The sequence below is a fragment of the Lepidothrix coronata genome, unplaced genomic scaffold (genome assembly GCF_001604755.1).
Source record: "Lepidothrix coronata isolate B3197 unplaced genomic scaffold, Lepidothrix_coronata-1.0 Scaffold3, whole genome shotgun sequence".
NCBI classification, from domain to species: Eukaryota; Metazoa; Chordata; class Aves; order Passeriformes; family Pipridae; genus Lepidothrix; species Lepidothrix coronata.
The window spans coordinates 7,206,007-7,229,877 of NW_016690183.1; the positions used below are offsets into that span (position 1 = coordinate 7,206,007).

The following is a 23,871-nucleotide window of genomic DNA, read 5'->3' on the forward strand; positions in this document are numbered from 1 at the left end:
AAAGAAATAATAAACTTTTTTTGAAAAGTTTAGAAAAATACTTGATTTTGTTTGTTTTCCTGGTCCATTGGGTGGTTTTAGCTGGAAAACAAATTTTGTCAACGATGTTAAACATTAGATATTTAAAGCTTCCTTGCAATCTTTTGTGTTGCAATTTATGGGAGACTTCTATGTATACTAGATCATTTAAGGAGATCCCAGTTCTCTCTGTTAGAAGCTGAAGTGGAAGTAAGGTACACATTGTATTTTTTTTAGTATTTATACGTAATGTGGCCATTACTTGTAATATGTATAGTTATTTACTATCATAGCCAACATAATAAAATAGTAATTTAATAGGAGTTGCTACTAGTAAGTATTTTGTTCAGTTCATTATGTAACGTTCATTCTTTTATTTTAAACTCAACGAGCTAATGGGTATAATAAATGTTATCATAAGTTATTAGGAAATGGTTTTTGCTATAGATAATTGCTTTGTTTTTAGGAGAAAATGTCAATATTGTATAAAATGCCAAGAATTAAAAGGTCAAGAATGATGTAAACACACTATAGAAAAAAAAAGTTGCAGTATGATACATTTGTTATTTGTCTTTTAATTTAAATGAAAAATGTCAGAAGGAATACATTTTAGGTACATTAATCCAGATTCTAAGCCAGTATAAATGAATTTAATTCCAGCAATGGATACAGTCTGCAGTTTTAAGTGGATAAAATAATACAATGTGTCCAACAGGAAGAAAAAAAAGTTATAATTAATAAGAAAAGAAATGGTAATCTATATTTATTCTGTTAATGATGTCTGCATCCAATTTCCTTGGGCTGCAAATAAAATTTGGCTTTATTTGAAAATGCCAGAACACCCAAGCCATAATTCCGTGGTAGGAAATATTTTTCTAGTGTCTGTAGAAGGTCAGGAGTTTCTATCTCTACAGAGTTACATTCTCAAATGCTCAGTTCTGATCCTGTGCTTCATTACTTGATACAGATTAAAAATAATCCTATTGTGTCTTGTTTTGTTTTCTTTACCATACAAGTCCCCAAAACCATGGACTTGCCAAAAATAATGCAATTAAAGTAAAGAGCAATGCTGGATTGAGAGATCAGATCCCTCTAAAATCAGCAGTGGGGGGAACCAGTATGGACCTGGGTGACAGTGCTGAACCAAACCATCAGCTGGTAAAAACTGCTGAGGTCACACTGTATTTAGAGACAGAAGCAGATATGACACAGAGTTTCATAACCTACAGTTCAGAAAGCCGTCCAACCCCTGCACTGCTGTGGTAAACAATGCACCACATTCTGTCAGTTTGCCAGCAGGTTAGTCTTGGGAATACCAAGAAGGTAGGTGCATCAGGCAGGTGGTAACTTTTTTATACTGTCACTTTTGCAACTTTTCATTAAAGGTTAAATAGTAGACTGTGCTTCCCACTACATTAATAATATTTTGTGGTTGGTTTTTTTTTGTCCAGAGATTAGGAGGGAAGGTTCCCTTTCTCCTGTGAATTCTCAGAAAATCACCTTGTTGCTGCAGTCTCCAGCTGTGAAGTTCATTACCAATCCTGAGTTCTTCACTGTGCTGCATGCAAACTATGTGAGTAATGATTATTTGCTCTCTCGCACTACTGATTTCTGAGTCCAAATGCAGCGCCCCAGGCCTTCAGGGAGAATGGCTAGTGAATTTGAGTTATGTGACATAGGGCTCAGCTGTCCTTTCTCAGCACCAGAGTAGGCTGGGGACACTACAGGCAGGCTGCTCCAACAAGACTCTTGCTGGGATTCTGCCTCACACAAGAAATTCCATGGTACAGAAAAGCTCATTAGCATTTTCCTCTCAGAAATAAGCAGGAATCCTTGGTTTCAGCTTGTTTGATCCTGTTGTCTGTTGCTGCAGGGAGTAAGGTTGTTGCCTTTTGAGCCCACCATCCTGAGAAATCTTTCTCAGATACTGCCAAGTCTCAGGGAAATAGAGGGGAAAAAATAACGCATGCAATTTGCATTCCCAAAAATCAGGCAGGCATAATGGAGTAAAAGAAATACTGACTTGAGTTAGTGAAGCTATTTTGGGAAAAACACAAATAAAAATGAATTTTCAAAATTAAAATATCTTTTTTTTTTCATTTATACAGTAAAACTACACATTTTCTTGCAAACCTATAGTGGAGTGGAAAAAAAATCTAATATCAGGAGGAAGCAGATAGGGGAGTCCTACGAAGAGATGCAGTCCTACTTTACCGTGTCTTGAATGTAGTTCAACTAGGCATCTACACATGACTTCTGAATATTTGGAAAATCATTCATTTCTGGAGAGCAATGACCTTTCTTTTTGAAAGGAAAAGAAAGTAAAGCACTTGGAGGGTTGCCTCAGCACGGGTTTTTAGCTAACTACAGACATCAGGTTTTGGCTGTGGCACCTGGTGGATTGAAGCCAGGTGTCCATCTCCAAGCATGTGCCAGAGATTATTGCCCATGAAACCCTACCGAGGAAGGGGATATATTACCTCGTCTGACATTACATGAACTAAATTATGGAGTGCAGACAATTTCTTACATTGACAGGGTGATATGTGATGATTTATAGCTGAGAGCAATGTAATTTTCAGTCAGTATAGCTGTTTGAAAAATGAGGAACTGATTCCATAGTTGTGTAAGGAACAGTCACAACGGTCTAAATCCCGGTTTTATTTCTCACTGAAATAAAAAAAAAAAAGCCAAAAGAGGCCTTCAGTTTGAGCTTATAAACTTGTCTCTAAAACGAGAACCAGAATAATCTATTGAAATATCTGTCAAGTGCTCATACAGATTCAACTTGTACAGAAATAATGGCCTCACATAACTTTTGGCTTAACACAAGTGTAATATTTTAACCACAAGCCCCTATTAAAATTTCAAGGTATTAATTATACCAGTGAGGTTGGGATTGGAAAATATTATCTGATAGAATTAAAAAGGAAAGGCACTCATTTTTCAGATATTTTATTTCCATGGAGGGGTAAAACTACATTACACTCTTTGCTTCCCTAATGCAGCTTAGAGATACTCAAGACAGTCATTGATCATACTTTAGATCAAAATACAACTTTTGTTATAGAGTACACTGGGATCTTAACGGTTTGTGACCATGAAGCTTTCCTGGGTTATAAGCAGGTCATATCTTCAGGGCAGAGATCATATCTCTGTGATTTCATAACCTTTACCAACCTTTGCCATAATTAGGGACCCTGTGCTACAGGGAGTGTTCTCAGTGGTGCCACCACAGTAAATCCTTACATAATAAAGATAATACTTGTAAATTTTTTATTGCATTATAGTGGTTAAAATGCATTAAAAGGACACAGAAATTGAGAATTCAAAGCTGTTAGGTCAAATTCTCTTGACAGATTCTCTGGACATATTCCAGGTCTGCACTCTGGGGCTCACTTCACTGGAGACCTAAGTCCTCCAGTGATCTTTTATCACTCTAATGAATAATTCAATCCTTTGGGCTGACCAACAAACCAAGGCACCCATTTTCTCTCTAGTGAAAGGCTCAGGAAGGTTGCAGACTTTTGTGATGTTTTCTACTCTGTCTTGAGGAGCTTTTTCCCTGAAAGATTCCAAGAGTAGCCTCTGGATGTGCCTTTGTATTGTCATCACAAGCATTATTTTGTGGCATTCTATCATTGAATGTACTGTGGCAACAAATATAGTTCACTTTAGCCCCTCTTCTGCAATCAGATCAGCACTAACTGGCTTGAACTGCATCAGGGCACGTTCCTCTACAAGGTGCTTTTAATACCCATTGTGAGATACAACTTGCTGCCTGGGGCGTGGCATTCATCTGACTCATGGAAATGTCTCCATCTGACATGCTTTGTAGTCATCACAGAAACAAATATTCAGTTACAGGGAAACAAGTCACACCTTCCAAAAATAGACAATTAGAAGTGTCTGTTCCTGTCCTGTGGCTATATAGGGACCATAGGTAGCAAGCTTTGGTGTAGACATCTGCACTGCAGTCCTCTTGAGTTCTTGAATCCTATCACACGTATCTTGATTTCAATTATAGCATAAATACATGTTCAGAGCTATCTTTGCATTTCTCTGGCACCATCCAGGCATACAAGCAGTGCTTCTGTTGACCAGTAAAAGTAATGAAATGGGCAGAACTACAGGCATCTTGAGTATGTGATGTTTCAGCTGACTGTCTTTTTGAAATGTATTAGAAAGGTAGTTCATGCACAAGCTAACTGTGGACAGTGTGTGGAATGTTTCACTTTCCAGACTGTATTTCTTAATTCTAGATGTTCATGTAAAGTAGTCATTCAAATCATGAGACGGAAATGTTTCTTGATTCCAGCAGGATTTGTTTCAGTTCTTTGGGCATATGTTCCACAAAATAACCACATACATTGTTTTTCCATCAGAACTGGTTTTCCTCACTTCTGTTTTTCATCTCATAGAGTGCCTATCGGGTCTTCACTAACAGTACCTGCTTGAAGCATATGATTCTGAAGATTCGTAGAGATGCTCGTAATTTTGAGCGGTATCAGCACAACAGAGACCTGGTAAATTTTATCAACATGTTTGCTGATACCCGACTGGAGCTTCCTCGTGGCTGGGAGATAAAAACTGACCAGCAGGGCAAGGTAAGGGTGCCAACAAAACTAATCACTTGCTTAACACACCGCATCAGGCTACATGATTAATAAAGTTTCCTTCCTTCTTGTCTTAAAATTGATGATGTTTTGGTTTAAACAACACAAGCAGCAAGCAGAGTTATTTTAGAAGCAGAAAAAAAACTTCAAGAACAAATGTTTCAAAGTATTTCTAGCTTTCTGCAGAATATCACAGCACAGCCAAGGCAGCATTGGACTGGCAAAAAAGTTTGAGACAGAGTAGATTTTTTGTGCCTGCAAAATTTGACTCAGTGTCTCTATGTCCAATGAAGCTTTGCTGAGTGACTTCTGGAACCACCAAATAGGCTAAAGCACCATTTCCCAATAATATTATTCTCTTCTGTCTTGTTTACACCATGGCCATTACACGTGATTTTGACCTACATAGCTTCAGGTATTTTCCAAGAGCTATTCCTGCTTTGAGTAAGACAGTCCTTTTGTTTGCAGATATCTTCCATGGACTGTACTTAACCAAGGTATTTCTGATACAATTGCCAGTGGTTCTCACGTTGTGTTCCCACGATACTATCACAGTGTTGCCCGTCTTATAAAAAAACATTGTTCCTTGGTGTTTCAGTCTTTCTTCGTTGACCACAATAGCCGTGCTACCACCTTCATAGATCCCAGGATTCCGCTGCAGAATGGTCGTCTCCCTAATCACCTGACTCACAGGCAACATCTTCAGCGACTTCGTAGCTACAGCGCTGGAGAGGTAACCGTGCCAGTGTCAATCCAGGAACTTTTGACAGCAGTCTTCTGTAGAACTAAAAGCACTCCTTATATTTGGAAGGCATTGAAACAGACTGTCTTATGAATTTTTATCTTGTAAAGACAATAAGTGATTTTTTTTTCTTCCTGAAGGGTTTATTTCAGAGCTTGTTGGTAACGAAGGTCTATATTTTGATGGCTTTCAGAATAAAATAATAAGCAGTAAAATTTGATTGAAGTGAAATGATGACAAAATAGATTTTAAAAGAAGAATCCATATATGACGTTCTGGTCTTGCTTTACTAAAGTCAAGTCATTCATTATTTTTGTAGCCTGATACTTCAGCAGCCTCATATGTTTCTTCAGTCCCCACTGGGACACTGTACTCTGAAATTATATACTCCCTACCAGTAGTGTAGTAATGTATGTTGAGGTTTGCTTCCCTAGCTTCAGTCAAATTAAGCATCTTTCCTATGTTTCGTGGGGATGACTTTTATCACTGAGGGTCATGGACATAATTGAAAGAAGCGTAAATACTGTGTTGTGTATTGTGAATTTAAAGAGGAAAAAGTACCAGCAACCAGATTCTTCATATAGCAAATCCCTACAATTGAAGATTTGTAGAGATTGATGCTGAGTAGGGGTAGAGACGAATTATGGTGAAAGGATCTTCCTCTTCCAGCAAAATACCCAGAGAAATGCTTGTGAAATTAATTTATTGCAGTAGGACCTGTCTGACACCTCTCACTGCCAGCTGGGGTTGGGATCAGGAGATGACTAGGGTGCAAGGTCGGTTCTTCAGGATCAAAGGCAGACCAGGCATGAGTAGTTTGGGCATGCTTTCTCCATCTTGAGTGAATATGGAAACATATTTTCTGAAGATAGAAGTGTATCAGTGGATCTGTTTCAATCATATCTTCCCACCAGTTTTGCAACTTCCCTCTGCCAACAGCCTGCAGTTTAGTGTTGCTGTTGTGGTTGACTTACTGGCAGGACTGTGATAGCCACCTGCAGGATGGTTCATATTTGGGCACATGCTTGCCTGGGGCTTACTTACAAATTCACCATGTCAGGGATGGAAACACCGAGCAACTCAGATGACCTAGCCCAAAAAATACACTTGGTTCTGCAAGCACTGGCAAGGCTGGCAAGGAACAATTTTCAATAAACCCAAAATATCAAGTACAGGGAAGGGAGTCAAAAGTACTTAGTACTTATGAGTAATGATTCTCTGGGGAAATTATAAACTGTTCATTGAGGCCACTGATTTGGCACAATCAGCCCATGAAACAGGGTTTTCTGTCTCAGGAGCTGTCAGTGATGGCGCTGTCACCTCACAGTCTCAGTGGCTCAGGTCCTACAGTGCTTCTGCACCCTTGCTGTAGTCAGTAGCTTCCCCTTTGGAAGTGTCTGCTGCTCCAATGGAAAGACTCCCATTGATATCCAAGGACTTCGGATTGATGCCTGAAAGTCCTTTAAAGGAAAAAATTCAACCCTTTACAATTCAGCCCATTTATTAAGAGCCTCATGTTCCATGCCATTTCCTCCAAGTGTATTTGGATGTTCTTTTGTCCTATAAATCATGTCTGTAGAGTCACACTTGGGGTTTTGTCCTGGCCACGTGTCAGCTGTCTGCAGGCCTGCTGGTTTCTTTGCTGAGCAGATGGTGTGGCCCCTGGAATCTGTCACCAGGATGATATGAAGGACCATGAAAGACAACTAGCAGTTTTGAACATTATGTACAGATGTCAAATGAGCCTGAAGGAGAGCAGAATAATGAAACTTGTGGGTGCCAGAGAGGGTATAAAAAAGAGCCAGGGTAATGAAATAAAGGACCTCTGCAAAAACTTCTATGTAGATTACTGATATTAAATAGCATGATATATAAATTTGTCAAAAATGCTACAGATTTTTTAGTAAGCACTTCTTTAAGGTATAAATCTTTTACAGGGAAAAGGTGGTTGATGCTACTCTTGGTTGCCTGATTTTTGGAAGAAAAGTTCAGGTAGCTGTAGTGGCCATCAGTAACTAAAAGAAGATAGATCACTAAGTGATTAATTTCCTTCTGCCACTGCTATAAACAGAACAGGTCAGAATTGCTTTCCATTCCCTCTAAGGGACTTTCCATCTGCAGTGAAAATCAACATACATGATTATAGGGTAGAGATTTTAAAGACAGAAAGAAGAAAGAAGCAGGCATCCACAGTGGAGAGGCAAGAGTTGACGGTTAGCAAGATAAGCAGAGGAGGTGTTGAAATATAGCAGTATACAAATCTTACTGACCCAAACCACAGTGGGATTCAAACAGGCAAGGGCCTTTCAAATCCAGCAGTGATATAAAACTCAGGAAAGAGTATTATATCTTGAAAGGCTCCTGTGATAGTTTGGACTCTCCACTCTGGTTGCAACATCCCTGTATCAATTTCAAAGCTGTTAAACCCTGACATAAATCTATAAGATTACTTTGCACTAGATGAATCCAGTCACTAAATCATTAGAGGGGTCACTTTATTTTTTTTTAGTCGGAGAATAATGTGCTAATCGAAATTAAGTCATTCAATTAGAAAGTCAAAGTAGACAAGGCGATTGTGATCAAACACTGAGTTGGAGCAATCAATTGTACTCTATTAGCTGAAAGACTGGAAAGAAAAGTGTTAGCAAAATGAAAGTTAATTAGATGGCTTGGAATTTTCCTGTTGTGTTGCCAGAGAAAAATTGTTGAGAGGTGTAAATCTGTAAAGAGCAAACACAGCATTAACAATGCATAAGCGTGGTGATGAAGAAAAGCACCACAGAGTGTGCATTTTGTTATATTGAGATGTGTACAGAACTGGATTCTTACAACCTAGCTTTAGCTTCTTACAACCTGACTTTAACTGTTAAACCAGAACTGGGAAGAAGGGAAGAAGGGAGTGAAGGTTTCTTTTCAAGGGCACTAGACATGTTTCCTTTCAGAATTCTTGCTTTAGAAGAAATATGTCCAGGCACTGGAAAGTTAGCCAAAAGGAAAAAAAGTATATCAGGTGACATGAGCAAAAGGAGGAACTAGGCCCAGGCTGGGCAGAAATACCATACAGTTCCCAGCTGATGAGCAAATACCAACTGGTGCTAATTTTTATGGAAAATGTGTTTAATTCCTCCGTTACTCGTCCCTTTCCCCCTTTCTATCTTCTGATCAGTAAATCCATGTGTAGCAACAAGGGTATAGGATTTGTCTTTGTAAAGGATGAGTGAGAGATCACCCTTAAAAACAGGCTGTACACCCATGCAAATCTGTTCTACAAGGACCTGAGGAAGGGGCATCCTCACCTGATCTCCAGAGCTCCCTGGTAGTGAAGAAGCCGAGCACAACACAGTGCCTTAGTACCATCCCACACACCCTCACTAGTACAACTGATCACAGGTCAGTGTGTAATTCTGACTGTGCTGCCTACAGACAGCCCAGGAAAAGGCTGCTCCCGGAAGGGCTTCATGCCCACTTTGGCAATGAATCATAGGGCACCTCTTGAACCTAAGCTTCCTCTTTCTTCCACAGCACAGTGAGTGCCATAATGACCACACAGCGCTTGTGAGGGGGGAGGGTCACAGGGCGAAAGCTGCCTAAGCCTGAGCTGAACTTGCAGTGTCAGTTGGTCCATGGGGCTGTGAGAGGGACACAAGGGCAGAAGATGGGTGCAGGTGAAATCATAACCAAATGATGGAGCAAAGCATTCGCCATGCACTTTCACAGCAGTTTTGTGTTTTAAATTGCAGTATGTTTAATTAGAATTGTTAAGATTTTTCATTGTTTAACCTGTGTATTGATGCGGATCAAGTGCATTGATTGGTATCTTGTTACATATAAACATTTTATGCTTTATGGGCTCCAAAAGGCAACTTGCCAAGTCACATTTAGCTTCTCGGTTTTCATTTATATTCAGCTGGAAGACCTGGCATTTGGCCGTACCACTGAAAACGGGTTGGCACTGTTTGCTTGGATGCAGAACTAAGCATTTAAAATATTGGAGTCAGGGCAATTTCTTCCTGAAGCGGTTGCCAAGTACTACAATTTGTGCAGTGAGAAAGGAGCAGCTATTAGCCCAGTAGAGTGTCAATTGGAATTCCTAATGCATCTTGTCCTGATACAGGCTGTACTTACACTGAAGTGACAGGAAAAGGGGGGATATCTTTAAACTGAAAGAGGTTAGGTTTAGAGCAAATGTTAAGAAAAAATTCTTTACTATAAGGGTGGTGAGACACTGAAACAGATTGCCCAGAGAAGTTGTGGATGTGCCATCCCTGGAAGTGCTTAAGACCAGGTTGGAGGGAGCCTGAGCAATCTGGTCTAGAGAATGTTGTCCCTGCCCATGACAGAGGGGTTGGAACTGGATAGTCTTTAAGGTCCCTTCCAACCCAAACCGTTCTATCATTCTTCTCTTGGGTTCACCATGGTCGTATTCTGGAGGAAGATTAGAGGCAGGTGGGTTCTCCTCAGTTTGCACAAGTCCCCAGAGAGTTACCCAGCAATGCCTTACTGAAGATTGCCAGACCTCACTGTTTGGCTTTTAATATCCTCACATAATATCCTCAAAACTTTTTTACCTGTCTTTCAGTGTATCTGCCTTCCTGCTTCCCTTCACTAGGTAGAATGTTTAGAACAGTGGCTTTCTTTAGGTACCTCAATTAAGGGGCAGTGATAAATTTCCTTCTTCCTATTCCTTTTATCAGCTCTTTAGATTATATTCTTTTTTTCAGTGTATACAATTCAAATTCTATTTCTGGTTGTGCATGTTAAGCAACCTGCTTTTGGGATGATACAGCCTTTTTCTGTCCTGTAAACTGCATAGATATACCTTCCTCATATTATTTCCAGTATTAAATTTCCCTTCAACAATGCTGAATGAACATGTTGCAGTGTTATTGGTTTTTTCTCTTTTCAAATTAACATGGCTGTAAAAACCTTGAAGTAAATGCAATTATGCTAGAACACGAGACTGTATAATATTACAGAGATTTTATTTTCATTGAACCAGAGAACTCCATCACTGCAATACCTTCATTAGCTTGCATTTACTTCTGGATTCTGGTGCCTTCACTGCAGCATCAAAGAGGTGCAATAGGTGTGGATAATGGTGCATCTCCATCTGGAAACACAGGATTACTTAGCTTTTTTAATTTGACTATAGTATAAAGCTGTAATTTTCATGCATGCTTTCTGTCATTCAGTCAGCATCATGGACCATTCTGAAGGTCACAGAAGATAAGAAACCTTTTAACTGACTGATGTGATAGCGCTGGTCAATTTTAATCATTCTTTTCCTTTCCTCCGGTGTTGTAGGCCTCTGAAGTCTCTCGAAACAGAGGAGTCACCCTGTTGGCCAGACCAGGCAATAGTCTTGTAACAGCTATTCGAAACCAGCACCATCATGAGGCATTACCTCTGGGTAAGCCAATTCTCTCTTTTCTTCTCAAAGCAGTGCTCACAAAAGTGCTTTTTACAACTTTTCATCAACCACACATACTGCTTCATGTTGCCCTATGCCTCACTGGCAGCGAGGTCAGTGTGCCCCTGCAGAATAATGGTGATGTGACCGGGCTTCCTCAAAGGTAAATAAAGCCTCAGGTTTGTTTTTTTTCCTTTTCCAGCTTACAATGACAAGATTGTTGCATTTTTACGCCAACCCAACATTTTTGAGATGCTGCAGGAGCGTCAGCCCAGCTTGGCCAGAAACCATGCACTCAGGTACTGCTTTTTTTCCAGACTGCTGAAACCAAGTTCCAGGAAAGATTTCTTGTAGTGGGGAAAACCAACTTCTAGTAACTGTGGTACAAAAGATGAACTTGGGCTCCGTATGGAACTGTCACCATTAAAGAGTAGGTGTGGACCACCGGGATCCATGTAGTTACTGTAGTTATTTTCCATAGACATTCAAGAAGTAAGAAGAACCAAAATAACTACAGGCAAATAGTGGCATATCTAGTCTCTATTCTTAGTATTACTGAATGGCAGAAACTCTGTCCTCACCTACAGTTATCACTTTGCTTTTCAGAAGATAGAATTATAATTATGTTTGGATGGAAGTCAGCAGCAAAACTCCAGTAACTCCAGCAGAACCAGTGGTTTTACTTCGTGGTTGGATTTAAACCCATATCATGGACATAGTCACCCTAGATTTTATGAATAAAAAGGAGCATTATTATGAAGTGTATTGTACTCCTGTCTAATCTTTTTCACTTGACTTAGTGGTAGTCCTTTCCAAAGTAGTTAAATTGTATCTTTCTTTTTTTATACCTGTTTCTTTCATATTAGATTTTTTCAAAAATGAAAAAAGCAGAACCAATTGCCAGTACAATTTAAACTCATTCGAATTCCAAAGTTTGAATTAATTGTTTTGTCCAAGAACTTAAGCTGGTGTTAATCAGTCTCAGCAATGCCAATATGCACCAGCTAAGAGTTTGACCAAGATTTTAGTTTGTACTGTGCAGTAAGAAGCACAGCTACAGGATTGCTGAAGAAGGGAAGGAGTACCTTCAAGTTCCTGCAGTGCAGAAAGTTCTGCTGGTAGCCTTACTGACACATTGTTTACCTGTGAGGGCCAAAGAGTTCTTTGGGTGTAAGGATTAGACTTCCTTCCTGGAGGAATTGATACGTTCAAATAAAATGAGAGAGACAGAATGAAAAATGCACTCAGTATTTAGGATGTACATTTCTGTAACTAAGAATTTTTCATCTTCACCGTCAAATTATTCCGGGCTATTTTTTTTTCTCAGCCGTAGTTTGAATTCTCATTTCTCAGAGAAGAGATGATGCTTTTATCTCTTTCTGAGCAGAGAAAAAAATTGACTAGTGATAAGGACTAGACAGCTTAGCCAGTGTGTAATGAGATTTGTAACAGGATATTGAGCCCTTTGCCTCCAGGTCATTGCCTATGATTATACTTTGGGTCAGGAGTGATCCCAATCTATTGTCTAATGCTCATACAGCAGGTATTTACCAAACTCCTAGGAGGCAAATGCCCATCTTTTACAGAGCTTGATTCTGCCACACATTGCAGCCCCACTCAGCAAGGTACTGAAGCACATCCTTGTCTTGAGGTAGAATATTTTGACTTGATACTAGAATAAATATATTTGAACACTGCAATGCTTTAGAAACACACTGACAGGCTGGGGTGTAGATATGTATCTTCCATAATCCTAATCTTTTGATAGAGTCCTATCCTATGTTTCCCGCTCGTTATTAGCAAAATGTATAATTTTACACATGTAACATATGTTTACACTGTATAATCTCTGTGTGATCAATTCATATCAAGTATATGTTAGAGAGTTATTTGCCAGATAAAACTGATGGAAGGAAAGGAAGTGGTATTATTGGAAATTCTGTTAACAAAAGTTAGTTGTAGACTTAAACAGAAAGTCTGCTGTCGGTGACCTGATTTTTACACATGAACTCGAAGGACTAAGCATTATTCTGTTTTCTAAAATACAGCACAAAATCTCTTGCTTTTGGATCAGTGAACTGAGTGACAGGAGTAGATTTTTTTTTTTCGCAATTTTACGTTAGTAAGATTAGAAAATGAATCAGGCATATAAGATGTTTGCCATTTTTGTAAGGAGATAAACAGGAATTGGCAAAATACCAAGGAATAAAAACTCTATGCATAGTTCATGCCATGATAATGGCATGGGGTTTTTCTGTTTCTTTTTTTCTTTCTTCTCGATAACATCACTTATGTTTACAGGGAGAAGATCCATTACATTCGGACAGAGGGTACACATGGGCTTGAAAAATTGTCCTGTGATGCAGATTTAGTAATTCTGCTGAGGTAATCAATTTGATCAATAGCATGATGTCATTACTTACAGTACCACAGAAGCTATTTGGCTCTTTCTCAGCATAATTGAAAAGATTTTGTTAAATCAGGTCATGCTGACAGCCATCCAGAATAATTCAGCCATAGTATATCTGCCAATTTGTACTTCCTGGAAGGAAGCATCCATCAGTACAGTAAACTCCATCCCAGTCAGCTCAGTCAGTATAGCTGTTACCATGAGGTAGCAGATAAAAAAGAATCAGGTCAAAATGTTTCCTTTTAATGGAAAAAAAATCTTGTTTCTTTTTTTAAAAAGAAAAGGGAAAAAAACCCCTTGTCTTTCTCAGTACAATAATGTAGCTGCTCATGAAATTGCTAGTTTTACTGCAGCAGTGCTGCCCATGCATGCATGAAAACTCAATGCAGTGAGCATTGTCTGGGTAATGTAGATAAGGCTTCGGTTTTTATTGGAACCAGAGAGCTTGGTCTTTAGGTCCTAGCTACTTTTCCTCAGCACAGATAAGGACTTATTTCATTGTTTTGGTCTTACATGGAGAATGTTGCATAACCCAGGTGGTTGTGGTATGCTGTAATAGCACTGCTCAATACTAGAAGTTTACAGCTTATTCCCATCAATTTAATTTGAACGGTCAAAGCACTGAGCTGTATGAAAGCGTACGACCCAAGAAAAACAGCCTGGGAGACAGATGTGTGTATCTTTACTTCTCACTGCTAACATGTTGGAGGTGCTCCTGTTTAGAACATAGCCTCACATCTTTGCTCTCTGTCAGTAGGCTGAGCCACTGTTAGCATAAAACATCTAATAACATTCATTTTGTTCTTCGTTACTGGTGACTGGGACATATTTGGGAAACCTGTGGATTTTTTGAATCCATGAGTTCAGAGATGCACCCAAACTTACGACATAGTGGACTTGCACCATTATGCATATTTACATTCCTTCATGTGATGAATGTGAACCAAATCTCTCCCTATGACTTTCTCCATGCAGCCTTTTTGAAGAGGATATTATGTCCTACATACCACTGCAGGCTGCCTTCCATCCTGGTTACAGTTTCTCTCCTCGCTGCTCACCCTGTTCATCACCCCAAAATTCCCCAGGTAAGGAGGTTGGGAAATAAAGACAAAATCTTGCATTTTTGGTATTTCTCCTAGTAAATAATAAAAGGCAAATTTAGAGCCAGTATCAGCTGCCAGCTTGCTAATTCCAGGGACCATTCCAAATATGACCCAGCTGCTTTTTTGTTGGATCAGTTACCAGTGCTCCTATATATCTGCTGAAATGTTAGTGGTAGATGAAACACAGGGATCAGAAGTTGTCCAAATGAAAGAAGGTATTTTCCTGCTTTTGATGTAGTTGGAAAGGATTAGGGTAAGAGAACGATGTACTCCAAGCATAACTCATTGACATGGAAGCACATTCATATTATGTGACAGGAGCAAAGTGCATCTTCCGAATTAAAGGTGTTTTGCAATACTTCAGTACCCCTGTAAAGTTCAGTCTCCTCTGCTCAGTGTTATAAAAACTTCTCTTTTCCCCAAGGTGCGTCTGTTTTAGGAGCTGGTGGGATCATCTTCGTCATCTACTCTGACCTCCTGTGTTGAGCCCATTAACTTAGGTTTGACAGGAAACATATTTTCCAGGAAGACATGCTGTCTGAGAAGGTTATTTCCAGCTGTGCTATGTCTCTGTAGTTATTGTTTATGCTATAGAAATTTGAGGAGCTAATGCCTCCCTTTTGCCAAGATATACAGCCCCCACCACGGTCTCACCGCATGGCTGTGTCCAGTGGCCATTTTGAGAGAATCGACAGAAATGTGATCTGAAGAAATCCATTTTTGACTGAGCTTCTTTGAACATTCATTTAAATTATCTGATTTCAAACAAAATTAATGGACAAGAGAAATTCAAATCTTGGATGTGGCTGTGGAAAATTAAAAGTTTTTTTGATGTGAAGAAGTTAAATGCTGAACCTCTGTCTATAGGAGGACAGTGTTCTGTCAGAATGTCTTGTTCATATTGATGAGTTTTACCACCATTGTTAATACAGTTCCCCTTCTCCACATCAGGACAGATCATAAACAAGTTTCCTACAGGACAAAAATGTTAAGTATTTGGCACAAATGTGGCTTAGGAAACTGTTAAAAGATCTGCTCTGATCTCTACCTGTTCTTGTGAAAACACTCATTCCTGGCAACATACCGTCTGCTTGCTTATTTTTGTCACTGGTTTTAGAGCCCAGGAGAACACCCATTCTCTTATGTCCAGGTGGAAGGGGTGTGTGGGAAATTCCAGCAGAAGAAAGAGGTTTCACAAGGGATTCTCTTTACACTGTGTGTAAATATGCCTTTCTGTTTTACTAGCAGAGACAGTTAGTAATGTCCTTCCATCCTGGCAACCACGATACATTGGGCTCCCACTAAGAGTGATGATTTTTTTTAACTTCCTGAGGAGCATTTGCTGCCAGATTTCTCATCAAAGGTCTTGTTCTTATTGTCTTCTGTAGTGAGATAGAGAAATGGGATTTCATGGATCCATTCTTTCACCCTTTGTGGCATGGCACTTGTTTATGCAAAAGGAATAATCAGATACTTTGAGAATGCAGCCTTCAATACAAAGCAGGTCCCAAACTGCTAAAAAATCTGTTGTATGTGTGAATCATAATAGGGAAATTTAGTATTTCTTACTGACAGATATTTTTCTCGATTCCACAAAGGCGTGTGGTGTTGATAGCTGGAAATGTTTCATATACAGTCAGATTGACGCAGAGGAAACCCGATTCCCAGCTTGTCTAGGGTGCTAGGCTCCAGTGAGAAGCATTGCTCTGAGTTCCAGAGGTTTAATCCTGCCAAGTAAGGAGATCACCTATACAGTGCAGAGGAGAGAGATCTCTTAAAAGTGAAAAAGGGAAAGAAAACCTGAATGCCACTGACCATGAGTGGCAGTAAGGCATGTCAGTCTTTCTCATGCCTTTCTGATCCTTGAATTTCCTTTGAGATCAATCACAGTTAAAGGCTGAGGCAACACAAGGCACACACAAGGTGAGCTTAACAGTTCTTTTAGTGAAGAAGGTGCAGCCCCTGGAAGTCATTGCAATCACTGAATTATAGGAATTTACAACTCCATTGATGCCAAAACAAAAATAATCCTGAGTACACTGTATACCTTTAAAAAGTTCCTATCAAATTTATTAGCCAGTTCTGTCTGGAAACATAAGCTGCATGATTTGGAAAACTGTAAAGCCCCTTACACCTTATGATGCTGTTCATTTTCCCTTCAGGGCTGCAGAGAGCAAGTGCAAGAGCACCTTCTCCATACAGGAGGGACTTTGAAGCCAAGCTGCGCAATTTCTATCGAAAACTTGAAGCCAAAGGGTATGGGCAAGGTCCAGGTAAAATTAAGTGAGTATTACAACAAATCACTTAAATAGTCTAACATAGACTGTTCTTTGTCATTATTCGTTAAGACAGTGATAGGGAATGGAAAAGACACTGGAGGTTGTATTTTGTACATGAACCACCAGGGCAGGATAAGATCTGCAAAAAAGTGACCTTCAAGAGGCTTTTATGTGGAGGTTATTTCTTATAGATTCAAATTCTCTCACACTCCTGTTTCCTACCTATTTAACAGGGATGTCAAATACCTGTGATTTGCTAGTGGGAGAAATCATCTGTTTAGGCAAACATCCACCACATATTAGCAACAGCTATATAATTGTAATGATGGATTGACTCTAAAGTCTTTGCATCTACATGCCAGTATAACTCAGGACCAGAATATGACCCTGCAAAACTTAGTCTGTACATGCAGGTTTAACTTCCAATCGTTCTTTGTGTCAGTAGCCTCCTGGATTTGAACTAGAGAGATTTCTACCACTCTTCTTGTATTTTGGGGATCTCTGTGATTTGGTTGTGGGGTTTGTTTTCCAGACATCTTGTTAGTTGGCTTTTGAGTCTGTACTTACTTGTGCTCAGTCTAGTTATCCAACTTCAGCAAAGGACTGTGTGTTTCTAAGGTATTTCCTGGGCATCTGGTTGAATTTGTGCGTCAGGTTGGCTTCCTACCAAATGACATCTGTTGTGGGGAAAAAAATGTGTGAAGCCAAGATATTTATTCAGGCAAACGTCATCATCAAAATAATTTTACAGAGTTCAGGAGTCCTAGCCGGTGGTTATCATCTTTGGTGTCCTCCTAAGTGGGTCCAAGGCAGACATGAATTATATTTTAGAAGGTCTGCCTTAAAATGTCCATGAACATATGAACAAGAAGGATTTCTTGCACAGGTGGTGTTTAAAAGTACAATTCATTAAGTTGTTTTAGAGCTTGGTAGGAGAGTGAGAGATGTGTTGTATAAACAGAGGCTGATACTCCCTTTGCTTCCCCTGCTACAGAAGCAGTATTTCCATGGACATTAACTGGATTAAATCCGGAAAGTATTTGGGGCCAATTCCAGATAGCTGTGACCTCATATACACAGGAAACTCACAGCCCTCTCTACCATATTTTGTACATGGAGGTTGTTGCAGAGAGTCTTAGCAACGCTCTGAACCTAATCACGGCATTGTGAAGAAATTCACCTTTGAGGCACATAGAAAAGCCTGATGAAACAACCCACTGAAAACCCATAATGGTCAAGTAGCACATGCACCAGCAGATGCAATTTTGTTGCATTCTCTGAGAACAAATGTCTCTCTTTAGCAGCTCTTGTTTACCTTAAGCCTCACAAGTTCACACAAGACTCAGTCATTAGATCTTTATTTCTGCCTCCCTTCGCAGGTTAATTATACGGCGTGACCACTTGCTGGAAGGCACCTTCAACCAGGTAATGGCATATTCACGCAAGGAGCTCCAGCGGAACAAACTCTACGTCACGTTTGTTGGCGAGGAAGGGTAGGGAACCACAAAATGCTCTCAGTTTTGAAGTAGCTGTTATGTTGCAAAACACTGAGTTGACTAAGGCTGAGCTTCTCTTGTTATGTAATGTTTCTTTGGTTTTGTTTTGCCTCTAAGTGATTCATCTTAACTCAAACATTTGTTAAAAATAACAATAACAATAATGCTTCGTTTTCCTATAACACCTTCCATCTAGATGTCTAAAAGTGACAATTTAAGTGGTTAAATCTAATGTCATCTATTGCCATAGGTATTTTGACTGGCTGGAAGGAAAAACGCAACTACAGGCCAATGTTTACACACTGAATCAGTCTCGGGACTATAATTAGAGACCAGACCTTTATCCACTTTGTTACTCTAAGCCTTCACAATGGATCTGGTTTTGCTTCAAAAATTTTTGCTTTGCATGCCATCTAATGATCATTTGTTATCCATATGTGCATTTCTTGTTTCTGGCTGAAGTAAGAAACATGAATGCCATTTAGTTGTTACAGTTTAATTCACCCAGTTGGAAGGTGGAAGGAAGAGAAGTCTCTTGAGAAGGCCTTTTCTCAGGAAACTTTCTACCAGTCTTACAAATCCATGAGCCATTCCTGTATGATTAAAACCAGTTTTTGTTTTAAAATGTGAGCAGAACCTTTCAAAGCCACACTGGCTCATCTTAAGAGCTACATTGTATTTGAGGCTTAATTGATACACTTTTATAATGGAAAGACCATTGTGCATGTTTCCAGTGTTCCATATAACAAAGGCATGAAATTGTATTTCAGTAGCTTTGCATGTAAAGTTTCTTTTTTTTTTCCAAAACCACATGGGTAGGATTTCAGTTCCAAAGGCACCAGAACAGTAAGGATCTCAGGCAGCTCTTGGGATGTCCAGCAATTGCTGACACTACCAGCTCTGAGGTGGCATATCAAATGAAGGGCTTCTGGCAAGCTGAGCTTGTCTGGGGATGTGTTAGGTCCGGTGGAAAACAGAAGTCACCAATCTCAAAGAGAGTCACTCAGTGACCTCAGTATCAGGGGATTTTTTCATTCTTACTTTTTATGCTCCATGGATTCAGTATTATTTAACAGAGCTCGTCTTCCACAGCTGTTTTTGCCTCTGGCTTGCAAGTAAAGCATAAACACGTAGCACACCTGAGTGTGTGTTTTCGAAATAGTGTTCTACTATGCTAACACTGGCCAAAGTCATGTTTACCCCACATCTCTAATAACTTTTACTGTGTGTGGCATGGTGTCCTCAGGAGAAATTAAAAACCCATTTGATTTGCAAATACAATCATTCTTCACTGTTTCATTTACATCTGAAGATACATTCCTCCAGGGTTTCTGCTGCTTAGTGCTAATATACATTCTGCTGGAGGGACTCCAAGATACCAATTCCCTACTGAAAAGAGGAGTTGATGCTGTATGGCCATGTGATGCTGTATGGCCACAGCTTCCCACATGTTTCAAAGCTAAAAGGACATTGAAAATGAAGGCTTTATGATGAGTTAATGTGTTGCCCAGAAATGCAATACCTGGTCTCCCCTTGAAGGTTTTTTAATATAGACAGGTGTTGCTTGTACTTCTTTGCTCCAAACATCATAAGGCTTTGCCCAGTATTTTGATGTCCACTGAACCAGATCTGTTCCATGGTTGGCACTAGTGGGTCATGTGGGCTTGTTACCATCCTTTTTTGCTGTTATGGCTTTAGTCTTACCACATGATACTGGAGCTAAAGCTCCTCAAAAAGAGAAGTACTGAATCTCCAGGTGTAAAACAGAGGAGGATGGGCCTGCCTGCCCTTTATCATCTTTCTGGTTGCACAAGTCAGTCATTCAACCCCTTGCACCTAGGTTTCTGTAACTTCAAACATAGTACAGGGCATTCTGATCCAGCTGCAGAGCTTTCCACTTACTTTACAATTGTTAAGTAGAAGCAGTAGTGTCCACCTCAGAAAATCTTTCAGCACATGACATGTGGCTACAAATCATTTCTTCATATTGCTACTTGTAGGTTTATTTTAGACTGAAAAACCTACATACCAGTATTAGAGAATGACCTGTTTTTAATAAATACATCACAGATGGGTTTAATGCACTATGCATTCATGAAACTTTGTCTTGTTTTGCTTTTTTTTCCCAAGTTCACGTAATTGGAAACAGCTTGATCTAAAAGTGGAGTTTAAAAAATAAAAGGAAAAAAGGTGACTCTCTGCAGAGCAAATTCATGCAACAGCAAAGCACAGCTGAAAGTGTACCACATGAAAATATCAGAAAAGAAGAGCTTGGACAGAACAACTCAGGAATCATCATTTTATCTTGAGACACAGTTCTGTTGGGACTTGGTCTTGCTCAGCATACACATATACCTATAGCTAAGAAAGCATCCTTGGGGCTAGATTTCGCTACATCTGCACGTGGGAGAGTAAGAGCAATTTCTGCTTCAGTCCAGGCTGTTTGCTCTGTGAACCCAAGTGTTCATAGGCAGTTCAAGCACTCTCACAAAAAATCAAGCCCCCTGCTAGCCACACAGCTGAGGCAAGGCTGAGCTTTGTACCTTCGATTTGTTAAGCCTTTGGAACAAAGGAAAACAAACTAAATAAGGGATGTGTCCCAGTTATGATTCCTCCCGGGTCAGCCTGGATACTGGTGAAATTTCAGCATCATGACTTGTTCAGGACTCAGGATCAAGCTTTAAGAGGAGAGATACACCATGTTAGAAACACTTGATTGTACAGGCTGCTGTGCTAAGACAGCAACCAGTGTAGGCAAACCCAGGAAATTCACTGAAATGGTAAGGAGCCTCATTTTATCTTTTCTATCTTTTCCTTTCCAGGTTGGACTACAGTGGCCCCTCCCGAGAATTCTTCTTCCTTCTGTCTCAGGAGCTCTTCAATCCTTATTATGGGCTGTTTGAGTATTCAGCCAATGACACTTACACTGTACAGATCAGCCCCATGTCTGCCTTTGTTGAAAATCACCTGGAATGGTAAGAACGTTTTATTCCGACTTGAACAATCATTTTAGAGCATTAAAAAAGTGGAAAAGCAAAACAAAAACTGCCGGTTTGGATTAGACTACCTGTAAATATTGCTTCTATTGGGAAGAAGTGGAAAGTAGTTTGTGAAGAGGAAGAGAGGGAGTAACTGTAAATACAAGAGCAAGCTCTGAAAAAGGAGTTGTAATGAGGTACTGCTATTAAAATGTCCTGCTCACATTACTTGGGATTTAATGTTTGTGTACTTCTGTGTGAATGTGAAAAGGACAGGAAAAAGAGCTCTGCTTAATGCAGACCTCACGTCCTTGGTCCCTTTCTAAGAATAGTAAGTATGGTCTTTCTGTACATCAAGAAGCATTGTACTTGGAAGCTATATATTGTTCTCTGTACCTACCACAGGCCTTAAAAAAAGGTCCAGTGAAAGCAGCTTACTTTTTCTTCCCTGACAGACTGTCCCTGTTTGTATGGGGCAAGGCCAGCAGAGTGAGCAGGTACTTTGCCTCACCAAGTATATGTGCAAACAGACAAATTGCTGATCTTGTTTCTTTATCAAAAATTCTGAAAGCATATTCTGTTCTCCTCATTTTTTCTATCTGCCTCCAGATCTGTCTATCTTTGGGAGTTGTTTTCACTTTGATAGTTTCAGATGTGGTTCAGCAAAGCATGGGCTGCAAGCCCTGGGCATCGTTTGATCCCTTGTGGGATTTCATTGTGTCAAAGAAGCACTGCCATGTGGGTTTGTTCCTATGATGTTTTTCTTTGTCAACCTCACTGACTTCTTTCAGAGCTCCTTTTTTAAAATAGAAGGCAGTTCAGGCCCTTTTTAAATTGCAAATAGTACATGTCCTTCTATTCTTGTAAACAGATCCTCCTATGCTTGGCTTGCAGTGGGCATGACAGTTCTACTGTCATGTCTTTTAAGGTTGAAGGAGAAAAAAGAACGTTTCTTAGGACTAGCATCGTCTCTGAATTGTTCGGATTTTTTTGGTATTATCACTTCCAGCAGTGGAGCATTATGCTAACAATGATCCTTGCATTAGAGTGTTTCTCTACTGACATGAGCAGGAAGAGAGCTGCTTAGTTCTTACAGCTTGTCCACCTCCCACTACAATCCTGTTCATTAGACATGTGGTGCCTTCCCAGTTTTCAAGTAGAAATATGTTCTGACCTTTGTTCATCTTACCAGACTGCATGGGTAAACTTTTGATTTAGGAGGCCGTTATTTGTGGAGATGTATTTTGATTTCAGGGCAGAGGACCACTTAGGCTGGCACAAACCTAAGATCATTCTGCCCACATTGTGAGCAAACTGAATGCAGGCCTCTGTCTCTGGAAATGGTGTTGCCATGTTATCTCAGCGGTAGTTGAAATAGGCCCTTACTCTTATGTGTTATAAACACTGTCATTGCAAAGAGTTCAGCTGCAATTTTCTTAAAGTGATAAATTCTGCTGCAAAAAATATATAGTTTGTTTGATCCCTTCATTTTGTCCTTCTGTGCATTGAGAAGTTTCAGCATGAAAGGGGCAGATTTTTAAATGTATCCTGGGCTTATAGAACAGCAGAAAGTCACCTAATATGATTTTCTCTGGCAGTTAGCATTTAACTCAGAAATCAGCAACATTTAGACACTTGGGATATTTCTCCATCTACACATATCAGCTTCTTGCATACAAATGTTATTTGGCCTTTGGGCATTTTTGGTTTTCTTTTTTTAAGAAAGATAAGTCTTTTGTCCTGCAGAAAGAAATAAATGCTATGAATGAAGAGGTTTGCACATAAAGTATTGTAAATAGGGCAAGATTGCAGAACCCAAGGGAAAGATAAGCAATCCAGTGAGTACTTGGAAATATTTCTTGAACTTGTTATGGAAATAATTGGCTGAGACCAGCATTTTATAATTAGCCCAATAGGTTTCATGATTGAGTTGTAGATATCAGGACATTCTAAATGTTGTTATGCTTATCTATGTGACTGATCTCAGTTGTTCATGTATAACCCTGCAGTACTGTATTCAGAAGTCTGTGCAGCCAGCTAAGATAGGATTTGGACCAAGCTTTTTAAAACTCAGAGTAAGACTCTCCCATAAAGGCTTTGTAGGCTAACTTCTCCAATGGCACTGTACTAAGGTGCTTGACATTGTTTGTTCACAAGGAATGAGGTTTTATGATTTTCTCAGTCTTTCTCCAACTTCATTCTCATCAAAATCAGTGCTAAAACTTCTGTTTCTCAGATTTACTTGTTGATGTGATTCCAGCAGAGCCTCCTCCCTCTAACATACAAAAAATAAAGATTATCTTCCAGTTCTCAAATCTGTTATGAAGCGCCAGTTAACACAGATGAAGCAGCTTGAGAGTTCCAGGGTCACAGAAAATTAATATTCATAGTCTTTTCAAAGCTTGAAGTCTGATGTCAGTCATGAAAACCACACAATCTCAATTGGTTTAGATTTGCAGATTTCTTCAGCTGTATGCTTTTTGGTGCTTGGGGGCTTATCATTTGTGTGAAATCTACCCTTGGCATGTATTTCTGCAAGAATGGCTATATTAAGAAGCAGGACTAGCAAAAAAATTCCCTCAAAATTATTTTACATTTTCTCTTTCTTAAGAGAACAGTGGTGAGTTTGAGATAAATACAACAAAATGCAAAGATGTGAAGTTTTGTTCATATTGGCAGAATTGAGAAATACACTGCTCTTTTTCCCCCAGCCTAAAAGTTACTGTTCTTCCCCTTTTAATGGCTTATTTCATGCTTTGCCCTTTGTACAAACAGCATTCTGAGTCCAAAATGAGCACATCAAAGCACAGAGTAGTTGT

At 39.6% G+C, this 23,871-nt stretch overlaps 1 protein-coding gene across 9 annotated transcripts in view; it reads left to right on the forward strand.

The window, feature by feature from the left end:
- HECW1 (HECT, C2 and WW domain containing E3 ubiquitin protein ligase 1) overlaps positions 1-23,871 on the forward strand; it is a 267,082-nt gene that overhangs the window by 208,040 nt on the left and 35,171 nt on the right. For all 9 annotated transcript variants that reach the window (XR_001876166.1, XM_017823131.1, XM_017823109.1 and 6 more), the window contains 10 exons: positions 1,470-1,591; positions 4,440-4,625; positions 5,233-5,367; positions 10,681-10,786; positions 10,989-11,085; positions 13,088-13,171; positions 14,172-14,281; positions 16,462-16,582; positions 17,958-18,071; positions 20,897-21,049. Coding sequence is in view for 8 of the 9 variants with exons in the window: in XM_017823131.1 (XP_017678620.1) it covers positions 1,470-1,591; positions 4,440-4,625; positions 5,233-5,367; positions 10,681-10,786; positions 10,989-11,085; positions 13,088-13,171; positions 14,172-14,281; positions 16,462-16,582; positions 17,958-18,071; positions 20,897-21,049 (1,228 nt within the window). In the remaining variant the exon portion in view is untranslated. The remainder of the gene's footprint in view (positions 1-1,469; positions 1,592-4,439; positions 4,626-5,232; positions 5,368-10,680; positions 10,787-10,988; positions 11,086-13,087; positions 13,172-14,171; positions 14,282-16,461; positions 16,583-17,957; positions 18,072-20,896; positions 21,050-23,871) is intronic.